Source organism: Oryza brachyantha, chromosome 6, assembly GCF_000231095.2.
Source record: "Oryza brachyantha chromosome 6, ObraRS2, whole genome shotgun sequence".
NCBI lineage: Eukaryota > Viridiplantae > Streptophyta > Magnoliopsida > Poales > Poaceae > Oryza > Oryza brachyantha.
Window position 1 is genome coordinate 17365715 of NC_023168.2, and position 16209 is coordinate 17381923.

The following is a 16209-nucleotide window of genomic DNA, read 5'->3' on the forward strand; positions in this document are numbered from 1 at the left end:
TATAGTAGCATGAGTGGCAGATCAAGCAGCTCCGTCAACTTCACTCAAAATATGTGCCAAACGGGTCCTTATATTGACTGACAGGTAAGGAAATTTCCGACCGACCGTTTTGACACGCCGGACCCATAATATCCCCAGCTCGCAGTAGAATAACATTTTAGAAGCAATGTAAATGCACAGGGAGGAATGCTGTCATCTGATTTTATAGACATGTCACCAAGTAAAAGAAAAGCAGTCCCATACTCCCATATACAAAAAGCAAAACAGTGACAATGCACGATAAGAACATCCGTGTATCCATTGGTCCTCAGTTGATGCCAGACAGAAATGGGTGAACGACAGTCATTTGTTATACAATTTCTTGTCCAGCAACTTACCACCTCCACAAGAGCATGAACGACAGATAAGCCTGAATCTCAAACCTATTCCCGATAGCAATACCTTGAATAAACTGAGTTTTGCAGGGTTCTAAAATAAGACTGAAATATCACCCGCTGATGTTGCCTAGCCAGAAGAGCATGGGGAATTGCACGACTGCAAGGAAGAGAAGAAAGTAGTGATTCCGACTGGGATGCCTCTCATAGCTCCTTGGTGCACCCAGAAGAACCCTTTTCATCGTCTTGACCAGGAACACACCGGTGCAGATTGAGAACCACGGCAGTACAAAATAGTATGATGGGCTCCAGAAGACACGGACAAGCATAGCAAGTGATGTACCAGCAAATCCATACCCAGCATAGGCCACAATGTCCAGCAATGGCGCTTCACCACTTCCCAGTGTGTACAGTAGAACTCGGATCAGGATTACTTGCAGAAACCAGCCAAGTAATCCTTTTGTGAACTGTAGAGTAAGTGCCTCTGGGGTAAACCTGCATTCAGGGAAAATGAATTTCAAACATGTATCAATGAATAGAGAATATCCTGTATAATCAGTAAATATTATTAGTGGGACACTTGGTTGAATCAGAAATGTTTCAAGAATGCATCATTCAAGAAAAAAAATGATGCAGCACAGAAGTTAATTTTTAGTTACTTGTACTTTTTAGGATTTCTCCAATATCCACATATCCTTCTCTTCAAATTCTGAACACAATTACTGTTATTTCAAGCTCTCTCACTGATTAGAGGTGCATATCTTGGCGATTGTCACTCACCCACTAAATGCAGTGTTCATTCTTCCCTACTTAAGTGAGTCAGCACTAAAAAGTTGTATAAGACTAAACAAGTAGTTACCTCCCAAGAGCACCCAACGCATATCCAGCAATTACAACATATGTGCCAAAAGCCATCAGAGGAATGTACAGATCTGGAGCATTGATATCTTGAATTGGAGGTTTGTATGACAGCCTTCCTCCCACTGGTTCAGTTATCCTTGTCCAGTGTCCCTGGAGGAAGGGAATTTGTAAATGGGTTGCATGAAATTTTGCAATCAGCATTTAATACCCCAAAGAGAAAAAGGAATGTAGAGGTTAAACCTTACCCGGTGCAGGAAAGGGAACAAGATCACCTTCAACTTGTTCCTCACATACTGACTGTTGACTTGAAAATAATACTGAGGATTGGATAGATACTGAGTGATCTGTCCATGTGATGAAGCAAAGTTAAGATTCAAAGGCTCTGAGGAAAATGCATTACACAAATATAGGCTGCATATGTTTCCCACAATGAGATCTTAATGATGGCTTACATTGCTTTGCATAAACTCAGAGCTTGAACCTAAAAACTTCTCGCCATATGCTCCTAACCCACTTCGGATGAGTCCAGGTCCAGCTCCATATAAAGCACTTTCAAAAGGGTTAGCTTGTGAAGGAGCAGGTCTGCCTCCCAGTCCTCCCAGGTCACTGTTCATTGCTGCCATGGTAACTGCATAAACAGAAACGAATAAAAAAACACTCAGAAATCAATCTTTAGAGCTAAACTGAAATCTACAGCCTTAACAAGTATCCCCTACAGTGTCTCAAAAAAAAAATGAAAGTAATATACTAAGAAACCAATCACTATTGTCCATTTGTTACTCTGTTAGATCAATAGAATTTCTAAAAAAAACAGTGTCAACCAAATGCAGTTGAATATTCTCATGTCAATCCTAATACTGTAAAATAATCAAGATATGACCAGTAGCCATATTACAGCTACCAACTGAGAACGATAAGGTAAAAACTTGAATAGGGATAAAATTATACATAAAAATAGGGAGAAAATAGCATAGTATGATATCATTAACTAAACACCATAAAATGAAACAACGGAAACTAGCTAATGCTTTTGGTGAGCCGATGTGGATTTGCATTCCCAGTGTCTACTGAAACAATGGAAAGTCCGAAAGTATAAAAAATGTTTCTGCATTAGCACCAAAGCAAAATTTGTGTCAGGCTGACCAACATCTTCAACCACATTATGGTATCTATATGTGGTTCAACAGCAAGTGAGACACCTCATTCAATGTAGCACTGAGTACACGATTACTGGTACCACTAGACAGAGTTGATTAAAAAAGGCTTAGACACATGATGATCAACAGGTAGCCTAAAATCGAACTCAAAATAGAGGTAACAGGAGTGGTGAGATACTGAGATCTATCTTGTGAATGAAAAGTCATTCAGGACAGTAGCTACCAGTGCACCAAATTTCCTCGCATTAGGAGTCAGAAATACACAGTGGTGCTTGCCTCTTCGAAATGACTAATAGGGAAAATCCGAATAAATCAGGAAGAACTATTCCGTTGCCCTTCGTTCCCTCTCCAAAATGATCCTTGCCTTTGAGCTGTAACATCTAAAACTCCCTCACCGACCGGATCTGGGATCGCATCCCCTCCCCTCCCCTCCTCCGAATCTACGATGGCACCGGCGATCTTTGGCGGCCTGCCTCGAGCAGACCACGACCAGCGGCCCTCCCTCCCCGAATCCCCTCACGCGGCCGCGGCTGTTGCTGGTCTCCGTTCGATCCTCACGCACACCAGGGATGCTCCGCATTTGTGATCTACAACTCAATAACCCAAGCCAACGCTAGTGGGGGAAGAGAAGCTCACCTGCGGCGGCGTGATTCGTCGGCGGCAGTGGAGGCGCGTCGCGGCGGCGAGGGAGACGAGGAGGCAAACGCGAGCGCCGTCGAGCGAACCGGCGAAGAAGAAGACAACGCTCGCCCGCTCGCGAGTCGGGCCGTCCTCCGCGCGCGAACAGTTTTTGAGCAGCCCATGTGAAGACCAGCCCACGTAACCAGCCCATGCAACCCACGTAACCAGCCCACGTGAAGACTAGCCCGCGCATCTTTTTTTCCTATTTAATTTTTTTCCCTTTTGGGTTGCCAAGGTGGGCTAGCCCAGCTAGGTGGGCCCAAAAAAGAATTAAATAGTAACTACTCCTACACTAAGCATCTGACACATGTCCCACATGTCCCCTGAAGTTTACCGTATAACGGATATCGGGTTTTAGAGCCACCTGAGGTTTTTTTTTTCTGTTTTTCATTCCGGAGAAGCAGCCAACAGGTATCCTTTCTGCTTTTCAAATCCGGAGAAGCAACAACGAATGTTGCAGAAAAAACAAACCAATCATTTTGAATTGCATGCATGCATGCAAACCCGTAAGACCAGTAGGTTAGTTTGCAGCGATTAGTTTTCAACGGCGGTGGAAGAGGATTGCGGCGGCAACGAATCGACTGCGTCATCAAGTAAAATCATTTGGTGGGCGGCCATCTCCTTCACAAGTACCTCATGCTATCACTTCTGATCCACCTATCGGACTAATAGATACAACATGCCATTTGGAATATTTGTTGGAGTAAATAGATACATCAATTTTTAGATGTGCCTTGTTGAGGGAAGAAACAATTGAAGCGTTCGAATGGCTTTTCCAAACTTTTACGGAGGCAATGCATGAGAATACACCATCAGCAATTCTTACAGGTGCAATATATGTTTGTATTCTTCTGTCAGTTTCAATGTACAGTTTAAAGAATTTTTTTGCATTTTTTTGAATTTAGAATTCAACACTGTTCATATGTTCTGAATTTTAGATTAGACAATCACAGTCTGGCTCTAGGTAAGAAAGATTTTGGGCAGTTGAAATTCATCCTAACTGACCCATCAGTAATACAAAAAATGTGTCAGAAAAGGAAAGAAGTGAAATGCAACCTACTGGGACACCACCATTACAACTGAATCACCACCAGTGCTTATGCTTATTGCACAAGGGTAGTTGGTGTGCAACTAAATATTGTTGTGCATGGAGCAGAAATAATTTTTGACAGATGATGCTTGTTTCTGCTAATTGCATAGAGCAGAAATAAATTTTCAGATGTTTATGTTTGTGATAGAAGAACATATGATTGTTTACAATACCAGAATCTGCATTTCAATATTTTTTCTGCATTTTCTAGGAAGCAATGATCCTTCACGCTCAACAAACCATCAAAACCCATCTCCTTCACAAGTTCCTTCTATTGTTCTCCAAGATCTAGAAACAAATCAGACGTAATGGTAGGAGAACATCTGGTGTAAATTTTATCTTGGTCTGATTTTTTACCGTTGATTCTGGTGATTTTTATGGTGTTTGAAAATCTAGTAACATGAGGATTGCTCTGATAAATCTTTTTGGCTCTAGCAGTAGGAAGGGCTCTAGTGAAAACAAAACAAGAACTACCACCTCTTGCATCTCCGCCGTCGTGGCTGCCGGCGGTGTGTGATACATTTCCATGTCCACATAAAAAAGTACGACTAGACAAACCTTTTTTACCTAAAACTATGCAAGATCATAAGAAAATGTAGTGAATATATATCAGATTAGACAATCAAAAACATAACCGGCATGGGGGTGGCAAAGCAGCCGTTCAGGCGGAGAGGGACGCCGGCGTGAAGCCCGCGCAGGAGCGTTGACCGTGGGCAGAGCGGGTCGCCGGTGTGAAGCCCGCGCGTGAGCGTCGAGCGCGGGTTCATGCTGGCAGCGGTGGAGCAGGGAGAGGGGAAGTGCAGCCGAGCGGTGGAGGTCGGGGAGGACAAAAGAACAGATAAAAAAAAAAAGAAGCAGCAACGTTTTTTCTGATGCAATACGAAGAAGCAGCCAACAACGATTCTTTTTCTGTTTCTCAATCCGGAGAAGTAGCAAGCAACTATTTTTTCTGTTAACGATATTAGATCAAATAATATTACAAACAAAGACCCAAACCCATTAATGGAGGAGAGTAACTACTCATATGTATACCCTTTAGTATAAGTTATTTTACACCCCCTCTCTTTCAAGGCCTCCCAAGGCCTATCTCACTTCCAACCCTCCTCTCAAGGTCCAAAAATCATCCTCACCTCATTTAAAGGCTGATCAAAGTGTTAATCCCGTGGGTCAACCCTTTTATGGGCTTCCCCTCATGTCTATCTAAGCTCACATCTCGCCTCACAGGAATTGTGCAGTAACACGACGACAAAAATATAGTAACACGACAACTAATTTGCAGTAACGTCAAAACATACTCATGAAGGATCTACTTTTTTAAAACAACTTTTTTCAAATAATATGGTACAAAAGTTCTTAAAAAATAATATATAAGGTGAGAGATAAAGTTCTTTAAAGTTCTAAATCTTAAGAAATATCCCTTCTATGTATTAATAACGCTATGTTGCTATAAAATATGTGTATTGTTATTGCACAATTGCAGCAATGTCGTGATAGAAGTGCAGCAACATCGTGATATACATACAGTAATGTGTGTGTTACACAATTGTAGTAACGTTGTAATAAAAATACAGTAACATCATGATATAAATAAAGTAACATTATGACTGTATAATGTTGTTCCAATACAACTAATGCATGTGAGAGAGCTAAAAAATATTGTATTCTTAATCTTTAGAAAACAATATCTCATATGTTTTATATTATTTTTCAAAACCATTTTCACCACATTGGTTAAAAAAATGTGATTTAAAAAACTAGATCCGTCATGACTATATTTTGACGTTGTTACTGCATTTTATAAGGTATGTTACAATACTTTTGCCTTCGTGTTACTATACTTTTCAGATAGATGAGAGTTGACAAATGTGGGGTGTGAAGGAGGGTCAAAGGAATGGTTTGACCGGCGGGAGAGGGGTTTGACCAGGCTAGAATAGGGGTTTTGGGCCTTTGGAAGGGGTGGGAGAGGGTTTGGGCCTTATGAGGGGAGGGGGCATAGAATAGCTTATTATAAGAGAGGTGCATATATTAGTTTTATATATATACACACAAGACACGTAAACTTTAAACATACAAACTTTATACACGTAAACTTTAAACATATAAACTTACACACACATATATATACACATAAACTTTATACATATAAACATTATACATGCAAACTTTATACACATAAACTTTAATATATATACACACACTTTAGACATATAAACTTTATACATATAAACTAATAAACTTTATACATGCAAACTTATATATATACACACATATACATATACATACAAACACAAAAGGATATAAATATTATATATATATATTATTGATATAAACTTAATATAAAAATTTTTATACATGAAAACTTTATACCTATAAAGTAAAAAACCATATATAGCATAAACAGACCGGCCCATGAACAGCACCCCCTATACGTCCATGCATATATATGCATTTTGGAGATACAGATACAAATAGGGTGTGTTTGGTTACTCGTATCGCCTTAGCCTGGCCCATCTCTCTTATCCAGGCTGAGTGTGGCCTGGCTACGAGGCTACATATGTAGCTGCTTGGTTGTTTGCATCAGTATAGCCTGGCGTGGACGAATGGGGCCGAGGAAGGTGAGGCGTGCACGACCCCTCTCGCCCCTGCACCCACGCGCCCCCACCCCTGTAGGCACACAACCTGGATGAGGAGAGACGCTTGATCCATGCGTTTCTCTTGGCCTGGCTGAGGAGTTATTTTGTATGCACTGGGCCAGACCCTGAGAGTCGTGCAGGCAACCAAACATATGCCAGTTGTACGAGCGGATGTGAGACAGGCTTCATACAGACAACTAAACAGATCCATAGACGTCGAGATGTGTACGTGTTAGTACGACACGTTGGTGCAACGAGCGAACGACCGGCCGCCCTTGATTATCAGCCACGTCTGCTGCTCGTGGCCCTTCGTTTCATATATATGCATGGACGTATACGCGTGTCCGAGCGTGTTCGCGAGGAGAGACGCCTAGCACGCGCGCGCGAATTAGACTTCTCAGGCCGGATGGGTTAGCGTGTTCAAAAAGCCCAAAACAAGTTTGCAACATAGCGGTGGGCCTAAATGGATCTTGACCAGCTTGCGGCACAAACTATAGTTGGAGATAAATGGATCGGATGTTACAAAATTATTATGGGCTAATTTGGATTGCGGTCCCGCTTGTTTTCCCAAGTAGAGATCATGGATTCCCGAGGGCCAAGGCGCCGTTCTTTGGTGGGTTAAGTTACCAGCACGAAAATATAGTAACAGATTAATATATGATTAATTAAGCGACTGGTTTAAATCAAGTGCTAAATGAAAGAACAATTTTTTTATCCTTAAGGAGGTACGAAAATATAGTAACAGATTAGTATATGATTAATTAAGCGACCGGTTTAAATCAAGCGCTGCAGTAGTCGCTACCGTAAATGAAAGAGCAATTTTCTTATCCTTAAGGAGGTAGGTACTAAATTTTATATAGAAAACAGTGATACTTTATGGTATCTTCTCAAGGATGAGAAAAATACTCTAAATAAAAACCTTGTGTGTCTACCGAATTTCGGCGTTTTCATGGCATTTTGCGCTGTTACTCTCACGTAAACAGTGACCGTCTACGTTACTGCACGTGAACAGTGACCGTCTACATTACTATTACTGCAAGACGATACGAACACGGGCTACGGCCAGACGGCCTCACCGTCTCCAGTAATGTGTTCACAGTGGCACACAGAACAGGACACGAAGGCCATGGTGTTCGTGCGAGGTGAGGTGGAGACGGTGACCTACTCCATGATCCTCTCAGGAAGCTGCCGCCCGAGCGAGTCCACGCGACTTTCATCCCTTGACCAGCCTCGCCTCATTTTTCAAAGAATTCTTTGCTAATCACATACGCCAATCCGCCGGTTTAGCGAGAAAAAAGGTCTCGCCTGCTTGCCTGCTTCAACTCCAAAAAATTGTATTTTTTTGCCCAAGGCGCGAGCACAAAACCGCGTGTTGATCCGGCATAAAAAGCTCGAGACACAGCAGAGCCATGGCGACCAGCACACAGAAGAGCTCGGAAGCTATCGCCCGACCCGATCGATCGATCGATCTCCGGCGATGAGCGGCGGGAGGAAGAGGGAGTGGATACGGAGGAAGGCGGCGGCCGGGAGCGGGTGGCCGCGGCGCGTCCGGGCGCTCTCCGCCGCGGTGCTGCGCCGGAGGCGGCGGCTTGGGCTCGGGCTCCGGCGCGTGGACGTCGTCCAGCTGCTGTACGAGAACGTGGTGTTCCACCTGCTGTGGGTGATCGAGTCGGTCGTCGTCCTCGCCAAGCTCTGCTTCTTCTTCCTGCGCTTCGGCTTTCGCTTGTGACCACGCCCAGATGTGATTGGTGATATGGCAGATGAACATCTGCTAAATCTTGCCCCAAAAAAAAATGTCTCTCCTTGAAGAAATGTCAATCATGTGTGCTTCTGCATGCCTGCCACAATTGCCATCCACTCTGTCACGCTCAGCTGCTGTTATTATCTTTTTAAGATAGGAGATCAGTTGCATTGATTCGGCTTTGCAAGAAAGCCCAAAGAAAATATCTGTACTTTCTTAATAACAGTAAAATTTCTCAGAAAACAAAGGGGAAAAACAGAAAAGGACTCGAGCTCAGCTGATAGTCCATAATCGCATCTCACCACTTTCCCAGGGTAGCTCGATCTTCATTCTCTTGTAGCATGAGGCATCTATGTACGAAAGGCAATGCTTTATAAATGAGAAATTTGATTTTTTAACACTAGTAAAATTAAGGTTTGATTATTTGACATCATGACCTACTATCATTGATTCAAATGGTCCTATATATCATAATCACAAGTATCAACATAAACAATTGACCAACGAAGAAAGTGTCAAATCATTAAATTTATCCTGCCTGGCTATAGAGACAGCAGATCACATTATTCTCACATGTCAAACAGCATCGAAGCTATGGAAAAAATTAAACCTGATAAGCCTGGCTAACAGTTCAATTGAAGAAAGGTATGAATTACAGAAACGAACCAATCTGGTTCACAGCTTGTGCTTATACACTTTGGAAAGTACAAAACGCTAGAGTTTTTAAAGGGCAACCATTGCAAATTTCAAATACAACTCAACAGATAAGAGAGACTCTCACCCTCTGGTGCCACGGAAGTAATTCTGTAACAAAAGCAAAAATTGCACAGTGGCTTCAACAACAAACCTAGACTAACTTGTATAGACTACTCTGTAAATTCTAGTATAACCTGTAATACTTCATTTACTCGGCTATAAGGTAGAGTCACCTCTACTTTTTTATGTCAAAAAAGGAATATTCTCAGAAACACAACCATTCCTAAATCAACCACAAGGCCCAACAAACAGTAGCCATCAAAAATTGTTTGTCAGACTAAAAATGTGGTCCATCCCTCAGTACACCCACCAGGCAAACTTCGGCAGGGGGCATCGAAACATAACGTGATTGATAGTCTTTTACCACACATTTACAGAAACCTATTCCTAGTTATCATATAGAGGTGCTTTATTTTCAAAGGTACTTTAAGATTTCCACACTTTCTGCATCCCAGTAAACACACACAATGACACAAAAGAGATGAGGATGTACATAGATTTGGTAGTATGTCTGCCTTTCTTATCGTACGGTGTAACCACTTTGTCAGGATAATCATCTAGCTGAATTCTACATTTCTACTCAGTTTCTCTCTCAAATCAGGTCCCATTCAAGGTTCTTCTGAACTCCATCTTCCCTCGTCATACAGATCCACCACCACAGCCCCCGGATGCTTGTTGATCTCTTACAGATCAGGATAGTGATTTTCAAGGGCGCTTCATCACACCACGTCACTACAAAATTGTGCTCCCCTCCCCTCCATGAACCTCTTTCTCAACAAATATCTATATCCATTTCTTATTCTCATGTAAACCTTTCCAAAATTGGCATCCCCAACAGGAGAACTCCTAAAGAAACTCTTATGGTTCACCAAGTACTACCGCAGTAGCTCATAGCAGATATCAGACACCACATTCTCTAGCTTCATTATTCATTTACACATAATGCAAGCATTCATAAACCAGTGTTTCGAAAACCCAAATCACCTAAATCTTTCGGCCTATTCAAAGAGCCTATTTTATCATGATTAAAAAAAAGAGCCCATTTTATCATGTACTCACTCCATTTTTTTTATATGACTCCGTTGACTTTTGAATCACGTTTCACCGTTCTCCTTATTCAGAATTTATATCTAAATATGCAAAATTATAAAGTATACTTAAAGTTCATATAATAATAAATCATATTATAACAAAATAATTAATAATTATATAATTTTTTTGAATAAGACGAAAAGTCAAACGTGGACCTAAAAGTCAACGGTGTCGTACAAAAAATATGGAAGGAGTACTTACCACCCAGGCCTTACCAATAGAATCTCCCACTGACAGATCCATTTTCTTATAAAACTCTGGCAAATTATAGAACCCCATACAGTGATATAGTACATGGGAGCACTAGATAAACATGAATTAATCTTGTGATCAATTTGGACAGCCACAAAGAGCTTCAATCCATCGCACAAAAATCTTTAGAAAACATGGCATTTTGAAAGACCAGATCAGAAAAGGTAAATCTTTCCCTTCTATTGTCAGAAAGAGTTAATCAGTCAAATGAGCATTAAAATAATACTATCATGATATCATATTGTGAAGGAACAAGAAAAATGAATAAAACCCGAAGAAATAAGCAACAACAGTGCAAGACAATGATCAAAAGCTACATCACCTTTTGCTTCGTGGAATGATTCAGCAAGAAGAATTGAGAATTGTTTTAACGAGTAGATAGCCGCTCTGTTCTCTCTGAAAATTGGCCAGGAAACAAAAAGCAGACATCGACACTGAAGACGAGTATTTGCATAGTATGAACTTACACAGGAATCACGAGATCAGCCTGTACACCATTTTTGACCGCACGAACTCGCACCTTCTTGAAGATCCTCCTATCGAAAGTAACATGGCAGAAAAATGTACATGCTACAGTAGTACAGCTACACATACACAGACAGAACTAGTAACTTCTGTAAATGACCGAATAAGTGAATGACGTGGCAAGCATGTTCAGAAATCAATTCATGAACACAATCTAGCAGTTCAGCATATTACATCTTGGGGCAAAAGTATAAAATGCAGGCAAGGGACGGTGAATGCTCTGTAATGCATAAACAATAGGTTTAGATTGCGAAAATGCACAAGCCTCATAATAAGTTGGCTTGATTAAAATGAAACACATAGGTGGATTTTTTTTGCTGGGTCAGCACAGTGACAGGTAGGTGCAACAACATGCCATGAGTAATCACCGGGCAGACCTAGAGCTTCAATGCACGGAATGCTCGGTCTTTTCCATCTCGATCTATGCCACAATAGATAGATAGCCCAGACAGTTCACTGAAGTAAACGGGAAGAGCTTGCTGCAGAATCAGTTGGATGCAGTACACTGGTCTGAATTGACAGCTCGATTATATCATTCTCAAGAATTATTTCCTCAGCTATATCTGCAATAGGTTGGCACTAACACAAATCAGTCAGTTGTGGTAATATTTTTGCAACAAAAAAAATTGCTAGACCTACCCTTGTAAAAATTCAAACTGCTATGAATTACCTTGACTATATTCTATCGATTTATCAACATACAAACATGACGGCAACAGGGCATACTTGTCCCACTCAACACCATGATTCCATTCAAACTGCTCCTCTAGCAATGGATGACATCCGCTCAAATACAAAAAGTTAAGGGTCAGAGGAAGACCATCTTCCGGTAAGGAAACAAGTTCAGGGCAGTTATGTATGATCACGACTCTGAGGGAGAAGAAGTTAACCATCTCAGGCAGAGCCACTAACTTCAGGCAATTTCTGATCTCCAGTTTGGTGAGGAAAGAAAGGTTTTTTAGGCTCCCAAGTGATACAAGTTTGTTGCAGTCCTCTATAAGAACCTTTGACAATGCTGTTAGGTTGCCATTCTCTGGCAATTCCTTCAAATTTGGGCAATCCATTATGATCAAGTTCCGGAGAGCAGGAAATAACCCAAAGTCCACCAATGATGTTACATTGGGGCAACTTACCATTTCCATTTCATTTAACCTCACAAATGTACAGTGAAAATCAGAGCACCAGTCGATAAACGGTCCTCCATGGGATGGAAGAATGGGGCTTAAATCTCTAAGCCCATCGTTCAACATGTCTGCTCTGTCAAAGCTGATGTCTGCAATATCCTCAGAATCCAAGTGACAAAGATGAAAAATACCCACAAGGCTGGTTAAACTAACGTTTTGACTGATGCATGTGTCCAGGTGATGATCAGTATGCTGCGTGCAAACGATTGTGGATGAGAGAACTTTCATTTTTACAGGTGGAGGGAAGACTGCTGGCAGTTCATTCAGTTTTGGGCACCTGCTGATGAATACATCATGAAGAACAGGAAAAGCATAATCGACAGAAGACCAATCTTCCAGCTCTGGCAATTCTGTCAATCCTAGTGTTATCAGGGAGGGAAAGCCAGCATCTCCATAGAAAGATGTGCCTATACACTCTAATGCGTTCATTGTATCAATATGAAGTTCCCTGAGACATGGTAGATCACCTAAAGGTGGAAGCAACTTCCAACATGTGCAATCATAAATGTTAATGTGTTTCAATCTAGACAGCCACTTGGAATCCAGCCAAGACGGAGATTTGCAACCTGGGTATCCACCAAGAGTCAATTCCTCAAGGCCAGGATGAGGTCTTAAAGCATTAAGCACATCAGACTCCTCATCTGACTTGCTATCGATATTAGGACCCCATTGCAGCTTCAATCTAGATATTTGACTCTTGTTAACAAGCTGAGCATTAGTTGCCTCATTCTTGTTACTCACATTCTCAAGAGACTTGATTATAAGAAATTCCTGAAGTTCATCCATGTCCTTTAGCACCTCTAATCCCTGCACTTTTGTTTTTTCAACACAAAATTCTCCACCAGCCCGAAGATATGGCATATGCCCCACAGAAGCTAAATCAACAAGGAGGTCCCTATGAATATCTATATGCAAAATGCTGCTCATTTTATCCAGGTTTTTGGGGAAGATAACAAGTCTTGTATTTGTAAAACATGAATGTGGCTGTACAGACAACATTTGTAAATGGTGAAGACCGCAGAGAGAATCAGGTAGTGGCTGGTTGGTGTTTCGAAGTGTTAAGCACCTAAGATGTATCATATGATTTATAAAGTCAAGTGAACTTTTTAAGCAGCAACCACTCAAGTCCAATAATCTCATGCTCTTGCACTCCTTGAAAACATCTGCTTCCAAACAAATTCCTGAGCAAAAAGGACTGTCTTTATTCCAAATTATTAGTGTGCGTAACCTTTGCAGCTTACAGACACGAAGAAGGTCAATTCTTTCTGCCGGTATAGACAGATGTCGAACTTCTGGCAAAATATCTTCAGGTTCGTCAGCTTCTACTCTATAGCTCTCGCCATTGGATACATGGACAGCAAGATCATTCATGAGGTCATGCATAACATAATGTACTGTACCTCCATACAAAAGTGCCTGGAAAAATGATCTTGATAACAGCTCATCAAAATAACTTTTTCCTGTGCTACTCAAACTTCTATAAGTGTGTCGATGATCCCGAATAAATTCATGAGCTATCCACATGTTCACCAACATGTCAGGCTCAAAATAATAACCTTTTGGGAACAATCCACAGAACGAAAAGCATTGCTGAAGGTGCTCCGGCAAGCATTCGTAGCTTAGACGTAAAATTGTCATAATATCTTTCTCATTTGATAGATCACTTTTTAGAACTTGGTTCCATTCTTTATTGTTGAAGTTTGAACTAAGATGCCCACCGACAGTTTTTATAGCTAATGCTGAGCCATTCAATCTTTGCACAATTCGTCCACCTATAGACTTCAGTTCCAGATGTTCATTTGGATCTCTAGTGTTGAATGCACACCTTCTGAAAAGCTCCCAGCTATCTTCACCCCCTAGACCGCTTAAAGAGAATGAAGTGACACAGCCTAATGTATTTGCAACAATATCCATTCTTGTTGTAACTAAAATCTTGATTACTTTCACCCCATGCCATAAAGGAGCAAATAATTCTCTCCACCTATCAGCGTTTATGGCCCCCCCAACTTTTTCATCATACCAAACATCATCCAACACAAGCAGAAACTTCTTCGTTGTTACCTTTTTCTTGAGCTCTTCTTGCAGCATGCTAAAATTAAAGTTCGTTAGGTCAATCCTCTTGTCAATAGATGTTAGGATTTCTTTGGTGATCCTGACCTTATCAAAGACATGTGAGACACATATCCATGTCCTCATATCAAAATTATCCTCTATTCTTTTATCATTGTAAATAAGTTGAGCTAAAGTAGTTTTTCCAATTCCACCACTGCCAACTATAGTAATTACCTCTGGCGATGCTGATCTTTCTCTTTTGCTTCTTGGCTGAGGTCTATCAACTTGTTCCAACAATTGATTTACTAATTCATCCTGCTCCTTTTGACGACCAACCACAAACTCATCAAGTGAAAACGAACTGGTGATGCGCCATTGAGGTGGCTCAGGTAGCATGCGTAAGCTAGAGTTTTGTACTCCCATCACTCTGACAAGCATTTCAGCACATTCTTTTACTCTACTCAAGCTTTTAAGCACATTTCCCAACTTGGACCTGAACTTGTCATGGCAAACCAAACGCTTCGCAATGGAAATAGAACTGGAGCTGAAGCTTCTTAGCTTTCCCTTTTCAGCATTTGCTTTCAGAAGCACGTAGTCAAATTCATCCAAGATGTCCTCAGCGTCGTAGACGGCATCCTTCAGCTGGCAGAGTAAAGCTTGCTGATTGAAATCAAGTGTGCTCTGCCTTTCTGCAGTGCCTACTACCAAAAGGATTTCAGTCAAAATGGTCTCAAGCTTTTTAAGGTCATCCTCCAAATTGGACTGCCACTTGTACTGGGTTGATATATACGATTGGACCTTCTCAAACATAAGCTTGATGACTGGAGAAACAACCCATCCAACGCCAGTGCCTAGTGGTATAGTGGCCATGTTGCTCTATAGGCTGTCTTGGCTCTTCTTCAGTTTCTCCCTACTGCTTTCAACTGATGTACCTATCATGTATTGGTAAGATCATTTATTCAGAAATAACATTCACATTACTCAAATGCATGTAAGATTACTGTCAGATATACTACAACTGTAATAAGTACATAATTTTCCCATTATACTCTGTTCTTCTGTTTTGTTTTATCAAGTCATTAGGCCTCTAGGAGGAGTACTGGCTGTAATTTATCTCGGTTTTTAAGGCTAGGACAGATACCCAAACAGGGAAGAAACATCAGTTTCCTGAAATATTCCGAAAAGGGGCCTCTCGACAATTCGTCATGTACGTATTCAAAACGATTGGGCCTCCAAACTGGCATCTCCATTCCTAATATGAGCATCAACTGAAGCATCCCCATTCGAAAAAAAAAATCCAAACTTGTATCTCCATTTCCAAAATCCAAATAAAGCATCAGCTGAAGTATCTCTCCATGTTGCCCCCAAAATAAACTAAAGTTGTCAAAAAAAAAACTTTGTGGATTCAACTATAAAGTATCATCCTTTCCTCGCAAAAATGAACAAAGGGTATGTATAATAAAAGGACCGAATCCTGCGCCACGATGAGCGCGATTCCGCAGAACCGCGACGAGTTCTAGGATAAATAATAAAACTAGGTCACAGGGCAAACCAAATACATACCTGACTGGGAGGATCACAGCTCCAATCTCCTCGTTGATCAAGCCAGATTTGACGCGTAACCAGACCGGAGCACGGAGGATTAATAGATTAGAAATTTAGGATCCAAAAGGGGATGCACAGAACTCAGAAGACCTCGACTTCCTTTATATTTCTTCTTTTGAAACGAAGACCTCGACTTTTCAGCCCCGTCTCCCTTATGCTTAAGCAAAAAATATAAATTTAAATTTTCTATCTTAAATTTAAGGGTT

At 41.1% G+C, this 16209-nt stretch overlaps 2 protein-coding genes across 3 annotated transcripts; both read right to left on the minus strand.

The window, feature by feature from the left end:
• Positions 1 to 272: 272 nt before the first annotated feature.
• LOC102701641 (protein YIF1B-like) lies at positions 273 to 3160 on the minus strand. Its single transcript, XM_006656197.3, has 5 exons — positions 3029 to 3160; positions 1688 to 1863; positions 1481 to 1579; positions 1234 to 1385; positions 273 to 869 (listed from the first exon to the last, which is right to left on the minus strand). The coding sequence occupies exons 2-5, from the start codon at positions 1856 to 1858 to the stop codon at positions 488 to 490; spliced, it is 804 nt and encodes a 267-aa protein (XP_006656260.1). The 5' UTR covers positions 1859 to 1863; positions 3029 to 3160; the 3' UTR covers positions 273 to 487.
• Positions 3161 to 10993: 7833 nt separating this feature from the next.
• LOC102701921 (disease resistance protein RGA2-like) lies at positions 10994 to 16125 on the minus strand. Of its 2 annotated transcripts, none has more exons than XM_006656198.3 (3): positions 15962 to 16125; positions 11833 to 15330; positions 10994 to 11725 (listed from the first exon to the last, which is right to left on the minus strand). In XM_006656198.3, the coding sequence occupies exons 2-3, from the start codon at positions 15266 to 15268 to the stop codon at positions 11616 to 11618; spliced, it is 3546 nt and encodes a 1181-aa protein (XP_006656261.1). In that variant the 5' UTR covers positions 15269 to 15330; positions 15962 to 16125; the 3' UTR covers positions 10994 to 11615. The 2 variants fall into 2 exon arrangements, with proteins under 2 accessions (XP_006656261.1, XP_015694381.1); XM_015838895.1 differs by having other exon boundaries at positions 11634 to 11741.
• Positions 16126 to 16209: the final 84 nt, after the last annotated feature.

Coding starts and splice junctions, on each gene's coding strand:
- LOC102701921 (XM_006656198.3), bottom strand. CDS start 15,268: ATGGCCACTATACCACTAGGCACTGGCGTTGGATGGGTTGTTTCTCCA. Junction 11,726..11,832: donor ATCGATAGAATATAGTCAAG/GTAATTCATAGC, acceptor AACCTATTGCAG/ATATAGCTGAGGAAATAATT.
- LOC102701641 (XM_006656197.3), bottom strand. CDS start 1,858: ATGGCAGCAATGAACAGTGACCTGGGAGGACTGGGAGGCAGACCTGCT. Junction 1,580..1,687: donor CTGAGTTTATGCAAAGCAAT/GTAAGCCATCAT, acceptor TCACATGGACAG/ATCACTCAGTATCTATCCAA. Junction 1,386..1,480: donor TGTTCCCTTTCCTGCACCGG/GTAAGGTTTAAC, acceptor CCCTTCCTCCAG/GGACACTGGACAAGGATAAC.